The sequence below is a fragment of the Anabrus simplex genome, chromosome 5 (genome assembly GCF_040414725.1).
Source record: "Anabrus simplex isolate iqAnaSimp1 chromosome 5, ASM4041472v1, whole genome shotgun sequence".
Lineage (NCBI taxonomy): Eukaryota > Metazoa > Arthropoda > Insecta > Orthoptera > Tettigoniidae > Anabrus > Anabrus simplex.
The window spans coordinates 256,495,521-256,512,760 of record NC_090269.1 but is presented as its reverse complement, the minus strand read 5'-3'; the positions used below and the strand labels follow the sequence as shown (position 1 = coordinate 256,512,760).

The following is a 17,240-nucleotide window of genomic DNA, read 5'->3' as shown; positions in this document are numbered from 1 at the left end:
TTATTTCTGTGTGTGTGTTTTTCTAACCTTGGTTGTCTCTTCAGCTCCTCTTTGTTTATAAGTTTGGAGTTTACCTGGTAACCAGACCTTGTTTGCCCATGTTCTTTTCTTCATTAGGACTGACATCTTGGTTTCCCTTCATGTGTGAGTGTATCCTTGTTATCTTTGCCTGTCGGGACCTCTATGATGTCGTTTTTTCCATTTTAATTACTCTTGGCCTGCTCCCAATAATGAGAGGTTGTTCTAATTTTTTTGAGTGTGGGAGTTGGTCTCTTGCCTGACTCGAACTTTATCGAGTAATATTTTACATTAAGATTCATTTTATGATTGAGTGCAACCAAGTAACCTCTGATTGCATTATATTTAAGCAGGTGATGGAACATGGCTATTGTAAGGAAGGTACCAGGTACGTTATTGTAAATGCACGACAAATGCCCACATCAATGCGACATCTTGAAAACTATTGTACAACAAAACTGTAAATATGTTTCAAGTACTCCTGCCCTCATTGAAAAGTATTCTTAGGTCCTGTTTGTGCCTTATCTGTTTCCTTATTTTCACTTTGAATAAATGTTGCATTTTCCCTTTATCCTTCTCGTTTCCTTTTAGTTACTGAGGCTAGTCATAATTTTACATCTCAATTTAACTGAACCGGTTCAATTTCAAACTGTCTTAAGTTAGTCATGGTTGGGCATCTGCAAATCTGTATTTATACTTCACCATTTTGCTCATACCTCTAATTTGGGTCCACGATTACGCTACCACTGCTTTTATCTCTGTTATATTATAGGTTTTGAGCATTAGCATCAGTAAGGGTGTGTTACAAATGTTGAACGTTTGGGAGAGTGTTTTGATTGACCGTATTTTTCCTGTGTTTCCTTTGAAAAGTTGCTTTATCTGGCAGATCAGCTGCGAAGATGTGCCCATACTGCTAAGGATGATTCATATTTTTTCCAACTTTACTTTATCAGAGGCTTGTTTGTAACTGATAAAGCACATGAATGCAATTACATTGAATTTTCTGGCTTTCTCTGTCAGTTGTTGGGTGTTCAATATTTGATTTCTTGTATCTTTCTCAGCCATAAATCCTTTTTGTTGTTGGGAATGAAGGAAAGCTGTCAATCTGTTGTTGATGATGTTCACTTGGATATTGCTTGCTTGGGAAATTAGGGCAATAGTTCTGTAATTTTCATAGTCCATTGGAGTGCATTTCTTGTGTAGTAGTATCAGTGTGGATTCACTCCAATCCTCTGGCCATTTTCCAAATTTCCATATAACTGACAGTCATGTCAGTTCCAGCTGAGTCAATGGCTTTAGTTTCTCAGCGGTAACACCATGTGTGCCAAGAGCTTTCCAAATGCTTGGATTCTCTATAACTTTCTCTACTTTGAATTTGAGTATGTCTGGTTTCAGGTTACGTTATCTGATGTTCATCTTTGGTATTGGTTTGTGCCTTGATAGAGATAACAAGTATTTTCTCCATATTTCAGCTATTCCATCAATACGTGTTACTATTTGGCCTTGTTCTTTTTTTTCGAGTTCTATTCACTAATCAGTAGTCTTGATGTTGTTATATTTAAATTTATTTGTATGTTACAGGTATTCTGTGACTTCAATCAACCCCTGAATAATCTGCTTAATTTTGTCAGTAATAATTCTATTCCTGAAGGCATTCGTCAGGTACAGGATCTCTCGGAGATGGTGGCAGTATTTGATCTTCAGATGGACCGCATTATGCAGATAGGGCTGTTTGCAATGGCATGCTCAGAAGATATAAAAAGTTAGTATTTTCAATGTAAGGAAAATTTAATCTTAATATTAACCTCCTATTCATCACAATAATGAACGAGAAAACAATTTTAACGAATTTACAGAAAATTACTGTTAGAAGGTAAGGCATTATGATATAATGAATGCTCTATTAAGTTTATTTTTTGAAATTTTATTTTATTTTTCATGTTATATATGCTATCATACTAAAGACCTACTCAGGTCACTTTTTACTACGAGGGAGTATTCAATATAGTTTATCTACAAATTTTAGCAATATCTTGCTGCCATTCGATTTTAATCTTCAGTGAGTGTGACTGTTATTTTTTTCAATTCGTTGTATACCACTCAGACTTTTAAGTCACTTATTCACAACAATAATATTTGGCACTTTTAATGTGTTATAAATTTATTTTAAGTGTTACCTCAAGACCCTCCACAGCGCGGGATTGATTCCTGAACTTTGTTAACCTTTCGAGTGGTACATTTCTTTTGAGTAGCTACTAACACAGTGGCAAATTTTCCATAAGGTACTGGGAAGTAACATATAGTGTAGTATAGTATTTTTGTCAGGTTCAGAAAGTATAGAATATGTATCAAGTTGTCAAAAATGATCATAGTACGAAGGGCAAGGTGTCTGGCTCGCTGAGAAAAGCAACGAGAATTTATGGTGAGATACTTTTAATTGGTCAGGTATTTGCATCAGGTTTAAAAAAACAAAGTCTCACTATCAAGCTATTAAAATGATTACAGTGCCACGGGCAAGGAAAGAGAATCTGGTTCAGTGAGGAAAGCAACAAGAAACCTAGAATAACATACTCTTGTGTAGTCAAATATTTTATCAGATTTAAAATATTACACATTCATTATCAACTTACCAAAAATGATTACAGTTCCACGGAAGCCTCCATAGTAAAGTTCAGTCAGGGCTTTACATTACTAACTCCTCTTCAAATAACATATTTACTTACAGGATAAAAGAAATTGTCTTAGGTATTACGATCAGAAGACTTATTCTCTACTTTACAATACTTTATTCACGTTCATCAGTCTTGAAATATTGCTTCCACTTCCATAAAAGTAGTCCTCAGAAGTCCACAACTGTGTGGCAGCGCTGGAAGCAAGGTGCGGCGCACAGGGCTACTTTGCAATCTTCACACTCATGCCTAGATTCTCGTCTCTGTCCCATTCGGTAACACACAACACATCGCTGAGAAGGGTTTTCCTTGCGTGCTGGTGCAACAACGTATGAGGGATAGTGAGAGGCATTGATTCTTGTTGGGGGAGGAGTCTTCGAAGGTCTGCCTGGCTCCGCTCGACAAAAAAGATTTTAAAAAAATAACAAAATTTAAGTGAAGGGAGGCGTAAATGGACATTTGAAGAATCTTGCAACGCCACAATCGCACCACACCACAAATTTTTTAAATCTTTGTTCTCTTCAGGAACGTCCATACAGGCAAAAACAAGTAGAGCGTTGGTATCGCTGTTAAACGAAGGCGCTGTCAGCTGCCGATGGGCAACGTCTCCATCCATATTACAGTCCCACCATTGCTCTCTTACAGCCTCAGCACAGCCCACCAGCTTAGTGAACTGGCCCAAAACAGGCGAAGGTTTTTGGCGCAACATTGCATGCTGCCACCATCAGAACCACCTTCCCATGCCACCATCAGATACAGCGGCCAAAAGGTGCGTTGCAGGCTCCCAACAGATACCCCAGGTGAACAGAGTCAGTAGTATTGCATTCACTGGAACATAAACAAAGGCAGCAGAAACTTGGAGCTGAAGAAATAAGGCCACTGGCCTAACCTATCGAAGACTTTAAAATTTGAGTTTCGAGGGTGGGTTTTGTTTTTATTTTTCTTATAACAATAACAAGACTCCTTAGGGAGGTCCCTCTTATAGATCTGGGATACCCCAGCCCCCCTTGGCAAGTGTTATTTCAGAATTTAGGATAAGTTAAAAAATTAAAAGAAAATCTGCCTGAGTTTACCCTAGTACCAAAAACGTTACAAAATCCCTAACTAAGCACATGCATAAACTTCTAATCTTACCCCAAAATACATAACATTAAAATCTACCTAATATGGTCACAAACGACCCTCCTAATTACAACTAATAGTCTTAATTAAACTATAAGATCCAGGAAATTGCCAGCCATTTTTCAAAAGAAAATTTGCTTATAACTAAATAAATTCCTTATAACTACTAAATTTAGTTACGGTGTGCATTCTTAATCACCCAACGTTAAGAAAGAACCAAACAAATAAAAAGAAAAAATTTAGAAAGTTGCAAGGGATCTCAAAACAGGGAAATAAGTACTAAATTAAGTTAGCTTGCAACCACCTTCAATGAATTGAGGTTACCGGGCGAGTTGGCCGTGCGCGTAGAGGCGCACGGCTGTGAGCTTGCATCCGGGAGATAGTAGGTTCGAATCCCACTATCGGCAGTCCTGAAGATGGTTTTCCGTGGTTTCCCATTTTCACACCAGGCAAATGCTGGGGCTGTACCTTCATTAAGGCCACGGCCACTTCCTTCCAACTCCTAGGCCTTTCCCATCCCATCGTCGCCATAAGACCTATCTGTGTCGGTGCGACATAAAGCCCCTAGAAAAAAAAAAATGAATTGAGGTTAGTAAGTCGCTATACCATGTCATGTACTCATAAAATTTTTGCATAGATAAACTCACATTACGATTTACGTGTCACACCAGTCAAATTAAGGCGCAATTAGGCCAAGAATAGCAAATCAAAATCACATTACTTTACCAACAGGAACTCAGAAATGAAAAACGAAAGCGATGCAAGAGTGCACATACAGAAATCCAACTCCCTGATATAAGCAGACGTGCCAAGTCTCCCGATTTGAGCGGGAGACTTCCGATTTTTCATCGTTCCTCCCGATCTCCTGATCGCTGGGTCCGATCTCCCGATTTTCAGAGCAATATCCGTAATTTTCGTATTATTTTAAACTCCCGCAGATTTCCTCGTTCTGTCGATATATGGCTGAGTATGGCTGGTCGATAGCAGTTCTAATAATGATACTAGATGGCAGTACGGTGCACGGTGGCCAGTCATGTGCTGCTCTTTGGTCTATAATACAGTCATTCTCTTTGCAAGCGAGTCAAGCAAGTAACATTCTCTTTGGAGTAACCTAACCTCAGAAACATAGTCGTTCTACCCGGGGCAAGACCTACAGAAGTGCTCATGTTGTGCCTTAATATTTGTTTTCACCAAAATGTGAAACAAAAGAAATATGATGAAGTGTTTAAAAGTGCTTATAGGGAAGAGTTTCCGTGTTTGAGTGAATCCAGAAAGGGACCAACGTTCACATTCTGTACTATATGTAGGTTTGATTTTGCAGTTGCACATGGCGGGAAATGCGATATACTCAAGCACATGCAAACGAAAAAACATAAGGAGAGTGTTCTGTGTGTAGAAAGAAACCAGAAACTGAACTTTTCATGTAAAAACCAAGATGTAAATCCTGTGACGAATGCCGAGGCGTTATTTACGTCATTTATAGTAGAAAATAACCTGCCTGTAAATTGAGCCGATCACGCGCGACCTTTGTTTTGCAAAATGTGGGTGTGCTAGAACGAAAACAGCAGCTATCATTACAGAAATGTGCATGGAAGAAAGGGCAAAAATTGTATCACATTTGCAGGTGAATGCATTTTCTGTTGCTACTGATGGTAGCAATAAAAGTGATTTAAAGATATGGGCCTATCCCATTATTGTAACATTTTTTAAGCCTGAACTCAGTGAAATTCAGAGTTGTCTACTCTCTGTGCCTAATTTAGAAGGGGATGCTACTGGAGCTAACATTGCCAATCTTTTGCTCTCAACTTTTCGGGAATTCTGCATTCCATTAAAAAAACTGCCTAGCTCTTGGTGCTGATAATGCTCCAGTAGTGGTAGGATTAAAGAATGGTGTGGCAGGATGTTTGAAGCGGGAAAATAGTAACATAATCATCGTAGGCTGCTCTTGTCACCTAATTAATCTTGCTGCCGAGAAGGGTGCGACGTGCTTGCCCGTAAATGTAGATGAAAGTATAATTGATATATTTTATTATCTGGAAAGGTGTGCAAAGAGGAAAGAAAAGTTCAGAGAATTTCAGACTTTACACAACACAGAGATCAGGAAAATTCTGAAGTATTTGCCTACTCGATGGTTATCACTAAGAAGGTGTTTAGATAGGATTTTGCTTCAGTGGGACCCTTTGGTTACATTATTCAGGAGCGAAATTGTGAGTAAGGATTCTCAGATGGGAACTTTGAAGACTTACAAAATTCCTAAGCACAGTTTAAGTGCAGATGTCTTGTTTGTCTGAAAACGTTAAGGATTGTCATAATATTTCACCTCACTCCTCAGTTAAAAGGAAAAGACAGTCATCAGTTTCACTAAAAAAATGAAACTACTTATGACACTAAGAGCCATGCATTGTCACATGAAGAACGACTTTTCATGTTCCTTTCATCAAATTTACATAAATCTTTTTGCCTTATTCTCTCAACAAGACCAAACAAGCTGAAAAATTAACTGACTGGCATAGCTAAATCGCAGTACCTTCAGAATTTCACCAGTGACAAATTTTAAAATAACAGAAAGGAAAATCTTGACAACCTGCAGACCTACTATGAATTTAACAACTTATAGCTCAGCATAAGGACACCAAAATGAACATTTGCAGAAAATCTTCCTAGTAATCATTCTACAATCACAAGGGACATCGTTCTCCATCTAGGCACCTAATACCAAGAAAAGGATTACGAGGAATCTCATACCAGATACGCTAGATTTCCAACATGTCACGAGCACAAGTGCAGATCCGTAACCCATCAAATTTGCCCAAAATGAGCCTCAGCCTAGCTGGTCTAATAATATGGTGAGCACGATTCACCCTACGAGACTATCACAGTCAACGTAGACCCTCCTAGCAAGTATAGGAACATACGGGTAAATAAATATATGTGACAAGGAAACAGACACTTACACGATAGAAAAGCACAAGACAAACTAGGAAACTTTCGAATTTAGCAGCTGGTCGGGAACTGTCCCCAAAATAGTTCCATACCTATTCAGAAACGAACACAAACACAGCAACAGACCCGAAACAACACAACATGACCGAAAATTTAAGCACATACCGAGGGAAAACATAACGTAAAAATTACTTTAGAAGATCACACACACGTGGAATACTGCCAAATGTAACACACTAGGCGACAAGAAACAAAATTTAGAAAATAATCTGCCGAAACACGAGATTTACGAACAGAAAAACACTTGAAGAAATAGACGAAACTTTAACCTCAAAATTGTTGCCGCTAATTTACGGAGACAAACATTTCAGAAAAACAAAGGAGACTCCATGCTAAAACTTGACCAAAACACACACTACAATTTACGTATCTGGAAGAAGAAAAATAAGATGATTACGACACGAGAAACTTTTATAAGATTGAATTGAGCGCTCATAATCTCGGAGTAAGTCAAGCAATCATCTGTTTTCAACACATACGTAACTCAGCTGTTCGGGAGATAACATTAGGTCGTGCACTGAAGTACTGCACGTAGCATAATTTAATGACATAGCTTAAAGCAACAAGAAATCCCACAAGTGTTACGATCAAAACACACGTATCGGAAAAAAAACTTGACATAATCAAACATATTGAAATTTGTCAAAGAAGACTTTCGGAAAGCGAACACAGCACACGAAATGTGAAGATATCACTTTACTACAAAACACGTGGTCAAGCGAAATCTTGCCACACAAGAAAATTTATTAAAATTAACGAAACCAAAAAAACTTGTTACAAATAGTGACACACCATTTCCTCCAACTGTTAATTAATTACAAGCTGAAACACAGCAACACAAGACTGCACATCACGGAACGAAAAACACGTGGTGCATAAAACTAGCGCAAGAATCATGAAAAACAAGAACCGGGAATTAAGAATACACACGGAACACTTACAAGCTATATTCAACCTAAGATTTAAAATTAATTTTTATAAAAGTTAGCCGAGAATGATCATTGTAAGCCTTAGCTCCTTTCATAACACACGCTCTAGTAACAAATGTAACCGCACCGGGACAATTACGCTTACACATAATAATAATAATAATAATAATAATAATAATAATAATAATAATGCGAAATAAAATATAAGAATAGTAATAATAATAATAATAAAGTAATACCAGTAGTAAATAATATAATACTTAATAATATGAATAAGGAGATAGAAAAATGACGCAGTGGCGGTGAATTCACATCAAAACATGGAAACGTGACGAGTATCTTTCGATATGCAAACTTACATCAAATACAAGGGAACACTTACAGGCCTAAAAATGACAACTAAGAAAGGATGATGGAAGGTGAGAGGGCCCTACAAGGTCCATGGGAATGTAAGGTGTTACGGGGGAGAAAAGACTTACAAGAAACACCCTCTAGCTCAACTGTATTAAAATAACAAACAAAAAATTACAAAACAAGGTTAAATCACAAAGCAGCTGATACTTTAATTGAAAACTTTAAAAATGGCATTAAGCAAGGAAATACCGAAAAACCAAATTAATTACATTAAACGAAAGCAGAAAACATTGAGATTAACATTGAAATAACACTTACCGCAGAAAGGCAGGAGTTCTCGAGGGAAGCCCTCGAGCTTGCACTCGCTAGGGCGGTCGGATGTAAATGACGCCGAGCACACACATGAAAATTCTGAAGCCGGCAGAAAGTCCGGAAATGGCCTGATCACAACCGACCAATGGGAAACAATTTCCACTAGATTCCCTTTATTTTCGCCAATAGGAAATCTCGTTCTAGCGAATGAAATTGCATGACCATGTATGGTCATATTATGATAGTTAGCAACTTCGAGATTTCCTATTGCAACACCTATTTCAACACCCATAACCGCGCGTGCAGTATAGACTGTTTCCAAAGTAAAGCACCTTTACATTTACATTTTCATCATATTATAAATTTTGATATCTATAATTACAAAAAAAAAAAAAATTCAAATAATTCTTCGAGTTAAAACGTCCCAAGTGTCTTTGCTTGCTGACATTAATTTAAATTATCAATTCCCGAAAATTTACATACAAAAAAAAATCACTTCACAACAATTCTCATATCTTGCAGTGTTCATACAGTTCAATATTTCTTGCCTATTGCCTAAAAGAGAAATTATTACACACATATTTCAATACATAAAATAATTCCAGTAGAGTCCAGAGTTCCCACCAAAAATGAAATCTTTCAGACACTTTAAATAAAAACTTTAAAATTATATTTCCACTATTGCAGTTCTCCGTCTCACCACATACTACACCATTCACAATTTTAATGAAAATTCAGAAACTGCGAACGTAATTTTCGAGGCATTGCTTAAAAGTTCCTACTTTGACAAACTTACAAACAAGCTTCCACGTGATAGCTCCCCGCCTATTGATTCCAACCTTCCCCTACTTTCTCCTCATACCAGCTCCCATCACACACGATCTCCATAGTTTGCCCCCAGTCAGCCACAATCGTCCACACTGAACTGGTCGCTCTCGAACAGGCGAGAACGTAAGTAATCAGATTTGCCGCACTCTTTATATTTTTTCATTTATTGGTTTATATCACAAGATACAAAAACTTGCCTATTTTAATACTAACAACAGCCATTATTCTCGTTCTAGGGCCCTTCACTGCACATTTCACACACGTTATTATGTTCAAATATTCCACCTAACTTCTCAGCAAGAAATGTCAACATCATGCCAATAAGACGACCTTAACATCCGCTCACTGGATTCCTTACACATCATTTTTATGATTTAACATTGTACACCACATTGTCAAACTTTCACCGACACAACAGAATATTGTATGTCAACACAGCACCTCAAAAAGAAGAATTTTAACGCCAAGTTTTACTGAATCATCCCACATGGACAATTTTAATTTTAATGTCAACAATATATTTTTAAGTGTTGTGCTCTGAACAATCCTGAACACTCTTCACCATTTTAATTGACGTATTCGGCTACCCGAATTATTTTAATGTGTTGCTTTGTCCTTGTCCTTGTTGCTTTCTCTTAAAGACTTTTGCGGCTGATGATGTCTACAAGTTAGACGAAACATGTCCCGTCATATTTAAAAAAAATGATATTTAAATAATTAGATAATAAAGAATCATGGTATTGTAAAGGTGGAACATTTGACCCACCTTCAAAGTATACTTACGACAATACGGGCTTTATAATGAAGTTCATTTTATGTAATTGAAGATTTTTGTCGTGATTAGAATAGAAAAACAGTACGTTTTGGCTCTTAATGGGCCTTTTTTTAGCTACAAAACATTATAGATGATGCAATACATAATTAGAATTGTCAATTGATTAAAAACATTTGATTGGTTAATTGAATTTTAATCAGGTTCACACAGCATAAGTTTGAGAAAAACACCTGGCATAATATATTTTTGTAATTTGATATGCTTTAAAGAAATATTTTTTTTATATTTTAAATTTTAATTGTAATACAAAAATGAGTAGTTAAGGTATTTTAAATATATTTCAATATTGATGATTTAATGATACTTCAGGACAAATGATGCTTCAGGACTTCAGACATGTCAGGAAGTTGACATATTTAGAACTAAGGGTTAGGCCACTCAGATAGCTTTTTGAAGCAGCAAGCATTAACAAGTGGTGCTGAGCAGTTGAGCGCGTAGAATCAAGCCAGCGATTAAACCTGGGCATGGCCAGACAAAGAGCAGAAATGGCTCTACTCCTCACATACTTATGCCCAATACCACTTCAAGTCAGATCAGTTTGTTTCTTGCTGCTCAGCTGTAAGCGTGTTGTCCCAAGCTCACCATGTCTTTTGGAACAGAGGAATTGATTTCATCAGTTTTTAAACGATTGTTACCGTGGAATGTATCTCTCAAATATTTTAAAGACAGAAATGTTATCTGAGAGGTGTTATTTATTTTATTTACACTGTTTACGCCCACAATGGAGCACCAAAATCAACCTTATACAATAAAATCTTCACAAAATAAAGTACATCAAAAAATAAGCTCATTTTTTAATACTTGATAATATCTTCTCCCAAAACTTCTTCATTGTAGACGATCTTGCAGCCCGTTCTTCTGCTGATGTAACATATTGTTTATGTTTTGATGTTTTAAGTGATAGTTTTGTATATTTGTTGTTTAGAATCTTCTTCTTTTCTCTATTTTCAGTTTGCTCTGTAGTAATTTTCAATTCATCCAAATCCATTTGTATTTCTTCAAACCAAGTGTTTTTTGTTTTACTATTCCAAAAGAAATCTAAAAGCTGTTTTAGGAGTCTAAAATTTGGCAAACAGTGTATGTGTCCAAAAAATGCAATCCTCCATTTTGTCATTGTGTCAGTATTTGATTCACTTTCCCTGTAAATTACTGAATTAGGTAAAAGTCTCCATTGGCCATCAACCTGATGTTTTTTTATTAACCCATTCGCCTCACATTTAAATACCATAGGAGTTCACTAAGAAATCACATTTAAATACCGCTCTGCGGCCGTCGTCATCACACTATTATTTAGAAAATCATACAAAACCAACCAGTAAATATTCCTTTCTGAAAATTTGCATGCATGATAAAGAAGTAATAAACTTACCAATGCCGCTATTTTAGTACGTCTGCTGGGTGTGGTACACCTCAAAACATTCTTCTAAGTGAAGAGCTGCGCCACACTTTTTGCACTGCCAGCAACTTTCGCTTCTTTTACCCCGGCTATAGCACACAGCACACCTTCTTGTGACTTTTGATTTCTTCTCTGTAGGGGGAATACGCATGGGAAAGTGGGCCCATGATTTAGCTTGTAATCTGGTTGGGGTGGTGCTCACTGAAGGTCGACCTCGAACCGAGTACTCCGGCAACTGAACAGTCTCTAGTAGCTGCTGCACAATGCTAGTTCGGAAGTCCGTGTAGCTCGTCTTTCTGTTAGCAGCGATCTTGTGATACACAGTGAAGGAATTGAAAATACACATATCTAGGAGATAAAAGAATATTTTCCTATATCCTTTCACTGTGCGTCGCATGACGGGGAACAGAGCTGTAACCTGATCCTGAAGGTCAACACCACCCATCCCCCTTCTGGCATTCAAGGCCACACTTGGGCTTTATCACTTCTTCCCTCGGAGTTTGCCCTCTCTTTCGCCTGAGTTTGCCTGTCCCTGTCATGTCAGCTGATTTGTGTTTAGTGGTGAGAAAGCAAACATCCTTATTAACTTTCCACTTCACACACAACATACTGTTGGCAGCCCACGTCTCATACTCTCCACGTTTTAGTTTCGTCTTACTGATATCGCGAGGCATGTCTTTTCGGTTCTGTCTAACAGTTCCAATTACATTCATCTGCTTGTCGTGTAGCCTTTTGAATAAATCTGGGGAAGAATACCAGTTATCTAAAAACAATGTATGTCCTCGGCCTAACAAGGGTTCACACATGTTGAGCACGACGTTTGTACTCGCTGGCAGACTTGGATCCGTTACATCATCACCTACATAAATTTTGAAAGACAGACAGTAGCCAGAACTTGATTCACAAATTTTGTAAATTTTTATTCCAAACCTAGAACGTTTAGACCTATTACACTGGACATATGAAAGGCGGCCTCTGAATTTCATTAGACTTTCATCTAGAGCAATGTCTTGTGAAGGTAAATATAATTCTGAAAATTTGGAGCAGAAATGTTATATTATAGGCCTAATCTTTCTTAATTTGTCACTACTATCGACTTGTTCATCGTCAACAAAATGTAAAAATCGTGAAATTATAATAAATCTTCCCCTGCTCATGGTTTCACGAAAAATAGGAGTGTTTATACACCTGTTTTTACTCCAGTATAACTGTATTCTTGACTTTCGCACTTGTGACATTAGTATAACTAACACAAAATATGCCCTAATTTCGTCGGGTGTAGTCTCAAACCATTTGTCATCGTCTTTCAACTTTTTTCTGTCAGGATTGCTCAACTGTTTTGCTGCATATGAATTTGTCTCGACAGATATATTGTCAAACAAAGGGTTCATGTATTCACAAAAAACTGAGAGTTCAGATAGTGGCTGCGTATCAAACTTTTTCAATAAATTTTCACTAACCCCACTGTATTCACTAAACTTATGTACAACAGGTTTATTGTCACTTTTTGTCCAGTTCCAGTCAGTCAAGTTAGTCTGTGCCGAGGTACGAGCTCGTTTCGAAAGACTCGGCACACCGTCGTTATTTGCTTCACTTTCCGTGTCATCAGAACTATTATACGCATCGCTAGTACTCGAACTAAGGACTTCAGGGTCTATTTCATCGTCACAAACATCACTGCCTTCAATATCACTCTCTAAAACACTATCTATTAGCTTTCGTATTCCTTCTTCATCAACACCAGCATATCTGCTTGACGGCATGATGGCAACTGACATGAGCGAAATTATGTGAAAAAAGATTCTCTTATCTCTTGTTCCGGAAGTGTGCAAGAACCTGGTGAAAGGAAAAAATCCGAAGCCACATGTGTAAACTTCAGCTCAGAATGCATACAAGTGGCGTCTGTGGGTTATTGACTGAACTATATGGATTGATGTACAGCTGTGCATCGCCGCGAGCAGAGCTCGTCATTTGATTCATATGCCACGAGTAACTATGACGAGCTAGGGTCGTCAAATGATGCGATTGGGTTAATAATAGGGAACATGCATAATTTTCAAAAATATTTTTTTTTGAAAAGTGCACCAATGAAATAGTATGTAAACATATTACATTGTGGTAAGTTGCCTTGTTTTCTACCATTAAAAAAATATTTAAAAGTGCCTTTCCGCAAGGCGAGCGAAATGGCCTAAGCGGCGCTGTGACGTCATGATCCAGTACCGCATGCAGCTCTACCAGCCATTGTGCATCAGCGTTACTAAAAGCCGATTGTTTATTATTCGTGATTGCGAATAACTTCAAAATGACAGAAGAAAGGTTCAAAACAGCACAGTCAATCTACCATGTGTAGATGTTATCATTCTTGAAAACTAGTAACTTTTGTGGGCGCAGAATTTCGCGGAATAAAAGCAAGTTTGTAAGTGGCATCTTTTATATACATGCAATGTACTCTAACTCATAGTATTAGGATAACAACGAACCTGGATAGAAATCACATCACTTTCAACATTTCCTTTTAGACTGATTCCCGTATTAAAGAATAACATTACATTTTCGGGCTTTCAGCATTAGTAAAGTAAGAAATCAGATTTCAGCACTAACATAAACATATAGGTAGCATTATAGTACTAGTCCGCGTCTGTGGTGTAGTGGTTAATGTGATTAGCTGCCACCCCCGGAGGCCCGGTTTCGATTCCCGGCTCTACCATGAAAGTTGAAAACAAATAGTACGAGGGCTGGAACGGGGTCTACTCAGCCTCGTAAGGTCAACTGAGTAGAGGGGTTTCGAATCCCACCTCAGCCATCCTCGAAGTGGTTTTTCGTATTTTCCCATTTCTCCTCCAGGCACCTAAGACCACGGCCGTTTCCTTCCTTGTCTATCCCTTCCGATCTTCCCATCCTCTAACAAGGCCCCTGTTGAGCAGAGCAGGTGAGGCCGCCTGGGCGAGGTAATGGCCCTCCTCTCCAGTTGTATCACCATACCCAAAGTCTCACACTCCAGGACACTGCCCTTGAAGTGGTAGAGGTGAAATCCCTCGCTGAGTCCGAGGGGAAAACCAACCCTGAAGGATAAACTGATTAAGAAAGAAGGAAAGAAAGAAAGAAAGATCATACTACTATAGGTCTATAATCTATCATTCCCGAAAAAATATATATTTATGGTTGGGGCAACTGGCCTACCCACATCTGGGGCCCATGAAAGAGAAATATTAAATATGTTGGTGGAGGGAAAAAGTTAAACATGATAAAAATAAAGATAAATATGACTTCATCCAGTTTTCACAAGTCGGGCTGAGTGGTTCAGACGGTTGAGGTGCTGGCCTTCTGACCCCAACTTGGCAGGTTCGATCCTGGTTCAGTCCGGTGGAAGTTGAAGGTGCTCAAACACGTCACCTTCGTGTCGGTAGATTTACTGGCACGTAAAAGAACTCCTGCAGGACTAAATTCCTCCACATTGGCATCTCCGAAAACTGTAGAAGTAGTTAGCGGGGCGTAAAGCCAATAACATTAATTACATTTGGCTTTTAACAAGATGAGCATATCAGGCAAGAAAAGTGTCTTGGTGACATTTTAATCGTTCAATACAGGAATGTCTTTGGGTGCTGTGACTTTTACTTTTTTTTTTTTCTTTTTTCTTTTTGCAATTTACTTTACATCGCACCGTCACAGATAGGTCTTATGGTGACGACGGGACAGGAAAGGCCTAGGAATGGGAAGGAAGCGGCCGTGGCCTTAATTAAGGTACAGCCCTAGCATTTGCCTGGTGTGATAAGTGGGAAACCACGGAAAACCATCTTCATAGCTGCCGACAGTGGGGTTCGAACCCACTATCCCCCGGATGCGAGCTCACAGCTGCGCGCTCCTAACCGCACATCCAACTCGCCCGGTATTTTTACCCTTCGGTTTATTGACTTGGCTTGTATAACCTAAAACTTAGGCTGAGTTGGATAATATTTTAAACACCAGCATCACTATTTTCACCTGTGTGCAATTATGTTATTTATTTCATTAATATTATGATAATTATTATAATTGAGCATTGTTTGTTAACTTATAAGACTCCAACAGACAAGCATTGGTTTTATACATTTGTTAAATTCACGTTGTTTTCTTTCATGATCTACACGCCTATTTTTTGTTATATTATAGAGTATTTAGCTATAGCCTAAATTTCTTTACAAATATAAGCTCTTCAATAAAGACATAAATAACTGTCGTATGCCAAGGTAAATTGGTATAACTAGAGCTGTCAATATGGTTCATAACCCCTTTGATTTATTACCTTGACATGGATCACCCAAAACATAGGTTAGGTTTGGAGAATACTTTATAATAATCAGCGTTAATTAATGCACTATTTATTACTTTCATATTCCAAAATGTAATTGAAGCAAATAAAGCATCATACATTGAAATTTAAAGTTTTACCACTAGAACAGCTGATATGGAAAAGTGATTGAAAATTCAAACAAATTCAACTTACGTTAAAATGATATTCAAAAAAACAAACTGTAGACTTTTCTGATATATCACCAGTATTTCTCTGGCTCGCCAAAATCCATTTCTCCCTAGTTTTAGCGTCTTTGGAACATTTATAAACAATTTGTTTGGGATGGTATGTGATGTGCTATTGCACATCGGAGCTATACACCATTTATGTTTTCTGCCTCACTGTCTGCGCAGGATTCATTTTAAGTCTAAAATATACCACTCAGATTATTATCCTATGTATAGACCTCGAAATTAACTATACCAGACACTAACATAAAGTAGAAACACACAAAGTGTATCCTGCTTCTCACAGCACACTATGTGTTATTTCGTCTGCTAATTCAGTCAACCTGTACGATGACGTCAGACCAATGAGATCGCATACTTGCATCACGTGACATTTGTGTAATTTAATTTAGATTTTTATCATGTTTGGAGTTATTATTTGTACATTCTGATCACATGTTCCCTATTGTACAGAGAATTCTTCTATCCACTTTCTGCAGTTTGTTTGTTGTTGCTTTGGTATTTAGTTTGGATAATGTTTCACTTGCATATGTTGCTTCTGGTTTGATGACTATACCAGACACTAACATAAAGTAGAAATACGCAAAGTGTATCCTGCTTCTCACAGCACACTATGTGTTATTTCGTCTGCTAATTCAGTCAACCTGTACGATGATGTCAGATTTAGCATTAATTGAAAGATATTATTTTTTGTAACTCGGCCATTTAATTTGTTGTGCTCGTCTCAATTTTAGAGTTGTATTATCTATGGATGCTTTTTCTTTAGCATTCCAAGTGACAATTTCACCAAGGTATTTAAATTTATTTACAACTATAATTTTCTGAGTATTGTTTAATATAATATGTGGAGTGTCAACTTTAAAGGATGGCATAATTTTTGTTTTCTCAAAATATATTTTCAACCCAACCTTTACTGCTAATCTTCCTAGTTCCTCTACTTTAAATTTTGCTTCTTCTATACTATTTGCTAATAGCGCCAGATCATCAGCAATTGCAAGACAATTTAGTAGAATATTTCTTCCAATCTTAGCAGTCGGAGGACATACCTTACTCCATTCACGCATATTTTTTTTCAGCACACAATTAAACATCAATAGGGATAATCCATCTCCCTGTCGAAGACCAATATGAATTTCAAATGGTTCAGAGATTTCATTTCTGAACCGAACTTTAGATTTTGTGTTTCTCAGAGTGACCGCAATAAGGTTAAAAAGTTTCTGATGTAGACCAAATTCAGTAAGGATATGTAGTAATGA

The 17,240-nt window shown here is 37.6% G+C and overlaps 1 protein-coding gene across 1 annotated transcript in view; it reads left to right on the top strand.

Annotated features, from left to right (window-relative positions):
* Positions 1 to 17,240, top strand: part of LOC136874813 (serendipity locus protein alpha) — a 176,022-nt gene that overhangs the window by 82,167 nt on the left and 76,615 nt on the right. Inside the window, exon 7 of the mRNA XM_067148489.2 lies at positions 1,600 to 1,780. Coding sequence (XP_067004590.2) covers positions 1,600 to 1,780 — 181 coding nt within the window. The remainder of the gene's footprint in view (positions 1 to 1,599; positions 1,781 to 17,240) is intronic.